This window comes from Mastomys coucha, unplaced genomic scaffold (genome assembly GCF_008632895.1).
Source record: "Mastomys coucha isolate ucsf_1 unplaced genomic scaffold, UCSF_Mcou_1 pScaffold6, whole genome shotgun sequence".
NCBI lineage: Eukaryota > Metazoa > Chordata > Mammalia > Rodentia > Muridae > Mastomys > Mastomys coucha.
This window is the reverse complement of record NW_022196912.1, coordinates 114,111,079-114,114,304: the sequence shown is the minus strand read 5'-3', so window position 1 is coordinate 114,114,304 and position 3,226 is coordinate 114,111,079. Positions and strand designations below refer to the sequence as shown.

At 48.2% G+C, this 3,226-nt stretch overlaps 1 protein-coding gene across 2 annotated transcripts in view; it reads right to left on the bottom strand.

The window, feature by feature from the left end:
- Window positions 1–235: 235 nt before the first annotated feature.
- Window positions 236–3,226, bottom strand: part of LOC116080221 (potassium channel subfamily K member 13) — a 106,067-nt gene continuing 103,076 nt past the window's right edge. For both annotated transcript variants that reach the window (XM_031356511.1, XM_031356510.1), the window contains one exon: window positions 236–1,907. In XM_031356511.1, the coding sequence (XP_031212371.1) occupies window positions 1,024–1,907 (884 nt within the window). In that variant the 3' untranslated portion in view covers window positions 236–1,023. The remainder of the gene's footprint in view (window positions 1,908–3,226) is intronic.

Below are 3,226 nucleotides of genomic sequence, written 5' to 3'. Positions count from 1 at the left end.
TTTTCTCTTGCATTTCAGAAGGCTAGCAACCTCCACTCCTAGGAAGGTTGCTATAATGGCCTGGGAGCATCACATCTCTGGCCTTGGTACAGCCTCAGAAGCCAGCCCTGCATCAGATGGGCCCAGAAAGCCACACTTCATTATGTGGCCTGGAATGTTATGTTCCAGCCCAGAGCCACGATGAGGCTCACAGCTCCAGCTTCCTCTATACAGTCTGCAATGATTACCCGTGGCCTCATAGTTAACAAAATGAGAATTTATTAAATTTTCAGTTCTAATAAATAGTTGCCTCTCCAACAGGCTCCAAGTCCTGGTACAATGACACGATCCATGTAACCATTCAGAGACGACACAGTAAGCTGTGCGCTTTAGTTACAAGATGGAGTTTCCCTCTTCCTCAACTCACTGCCAAGCTTAAAGGTTTGAAGATGGGTTTAGTTTTCTTATCAAGTAAGATCCAAAAGATACATTAGTCAAACAGGAAACAAAACAAAATGAAACCAAGACTCCCAAACAGAGAAGCAGGTATAAAAAGAAGATTAGATGGTTTCCCCATCAATGGAACCAACAATAGATATGCTTGGAAGGAAGTCCAGCAAAAAGAAGGCCCAAAGACATTCTGGAATGTCCGTTGCCTTTGCTTGAGGGGCTGGGTGAAGTTCAGCCATTCACCATTCCAGGACCGAATCAGGCTTTTCGGGGCTTTCCCTCCCTAGGGATGGATCGTGGTAGGGAAGCTGAACCCATCTCCCTCGGACAGTCACAACTCTGGAGGAAGGTGAGGCCCTCAGCAATTCCAAATGTGAAATTTGGAATTCAAGAGTAAAGTAAGCGTCAGGGAAGGAGGCTCCAGTCCTCAACCTTGAAAGGTTACTGTTGCTCGAGGCTAAGGTCAGATTTCAAAACCTGGGCTGGAGACACTATATGCAACAGCCAGAGACAGAGCAGAGCTCACCAGTGGTGTGCCAGTGCCTTATCCCCTACCTGCCTTGGGTTTCTTCATCCAGCAGCTACTTCTGGTTCCTACCTATCTCCACTTGTCTCTGCCAGCCTGTTATTCATTACTGCAAAGGCTCCTACCCCCCCTGAGAACTCATCATCCCGAGAGGATGCACTGTTCTGGTGGGGTCCACCATTGGCCATCTCGGACAACTGCTTCTGCAGGATGGCCAGGGAGACCTTGTTGGTGTCCTTCATGCAGATCATCTCCCCCGAGAGACGTCGTCCATCAGTGTCACTTTCCATCATCCCGTCCGTCTCTATGGAGATGTTGCACCTGCTCCGGATGTTACCTGGCATTACCACATTCCTCCTGGACCGCAGGAGTCCTCTTTGGCATTGTGGGAAGCACCCGCTATCTAGTTTCCTCAGGATCCAGTTCACAGTCTGTTTGATCAGGATGGAGATGACATTAAACAAGGAGTAGATGCAGCAGACTCCCATAAGGATGAGGAAAAAATTGAAGAAGCGGTAGAGTCCTTGGTTTTCATACTGAGCATTCTGGCTGCTGACCAGGTCCCCGAAGCCGATGGTACTGAAAGCCACGAAACAGAAGTAGACGGAATCAAAGTAGCTCCAGCCCTCCATGGTGGTGTACAGAGCGGAGGCTCCACAGGAGATGGCCACTGATGCCAAGCATAGGATCAGCATGACATAGTACACAGAGGGCTTCCAGCCAGCTAGGCTGTCTGCCTCACCCTTTTCAGGGGCCTTCATGTTGTCTTGGGTCACCGCCCCACGTCTGCGCAGCTGCTGCTGGTGACAGGATCTCATGACGTAGGCAATGACAGTGATCAGCCGCTCCAGGAAGAGGTTGAAGAAGAGGATGGTACTTGCACATCCAATGAGACCATAAAAGATCAGAAAAATCTTCCCTCCTGTTGTGGCTGGTGTGGTCATCCCGAACCCTGAAGAAGGCAAAAACCAGAGGAGAAAAGAGTGAGCAGGAGCCTTGCTGGGAAAGGAGTTGGTGTAGAGCAGTGGTTCTCGACCTTCCTAATGCTGGGACCCTTTAATACAGTTCCTCATGCTCTGGTGACTCCCCCACCCCCATAAGATTACCATGTTGCTACTGCATAACTGTAAATTTGCTACTGTTATGAATTCTAATGTAAATATCTGATATGCAGGATATCTGAAACGTGAACCCCAAAGGGGTCACAACCTACAGGTTGAGGACCACTGGTGTATAAGACTTGGACATTGGTGAAGGACAGGAAGAAACAGAGTTATAAAATCCCTTAGCCATAGCCTTTCTAGGAGAGCAGGGAATCCCCATTTCTGTTGGAAGGCAGTTGTTTAGCATACAGAGTTTAGCCTGCTGCAAGCCCATAGGGTGCCGTTGTGTGAAGCGGGAAAAGGCCTCTCTTCCTCTGAGTGGAGAGTGGATCCAATCACGAGTGACAAGGATAACACTAGATCTCAGCCTCCTTCCCTCCTTTTGACTGGATGCTCTTGTACACTGTGGAACATGAGCAGCCACAATCGGCAGACCTTGTTCAGAGACACAAAAGCTCCTACAGAAATAAAGGCTTATGCAGACTCTTAAGAAGTAATTTATCCCACAAACACAGAACCAAGGATAAAACGAGAAGTGCTCTGTCTTCTCTGGATCTCAGGTTTTGCAGGGTGACTGGTATATTGTATGGTAAGTACTGGACTTGGAAGTGGTTCAGGGCTTCCCAGTAGCTGCAGAGAGGGGCATCCATCTCAGTCTTGGGGTTCTAGAAAGGTTATACAGCGAATCTTGAAAACCCAGGAGGCACTGTACAGGCAGAAGGAACATGCAAGTAGTAACAATGGTCCCCTTTCCTCTTCTTCTGCGTGTATGTATATCTGTGGTGAGTATGTGTGTCTGGATGCACACATTTGGGGACTGGAAGTGTATGTTGGGTATCTTCCTCAACTGCAGTCCACTTTATTTATTGAGGCAAGGTCTTTCACTGAACCTGAAGCTCACTGAACCTGCTAGCTTAGCTAGTCATCGTGTCCTGGAGATGCCCAGTCTCTGCCTCCTGAGTGCTGGCATTAGAGGTTCTAACTCTGGTCCTCGCACCTTTCCCTTCATTTTCAAGTTCATCTTTCTTGTTGTGTCACATTACTGGAATCCCAAGCCTTAACCATTATCTGTTCCTTGTAATTTCTTCCCAAGCCTGTCATCCTTTGTCTCATTGCTACTTGTCAACTAGTGGCTGCCTCCCCTAGGTTCCCTTGGGAAATGGTCAGA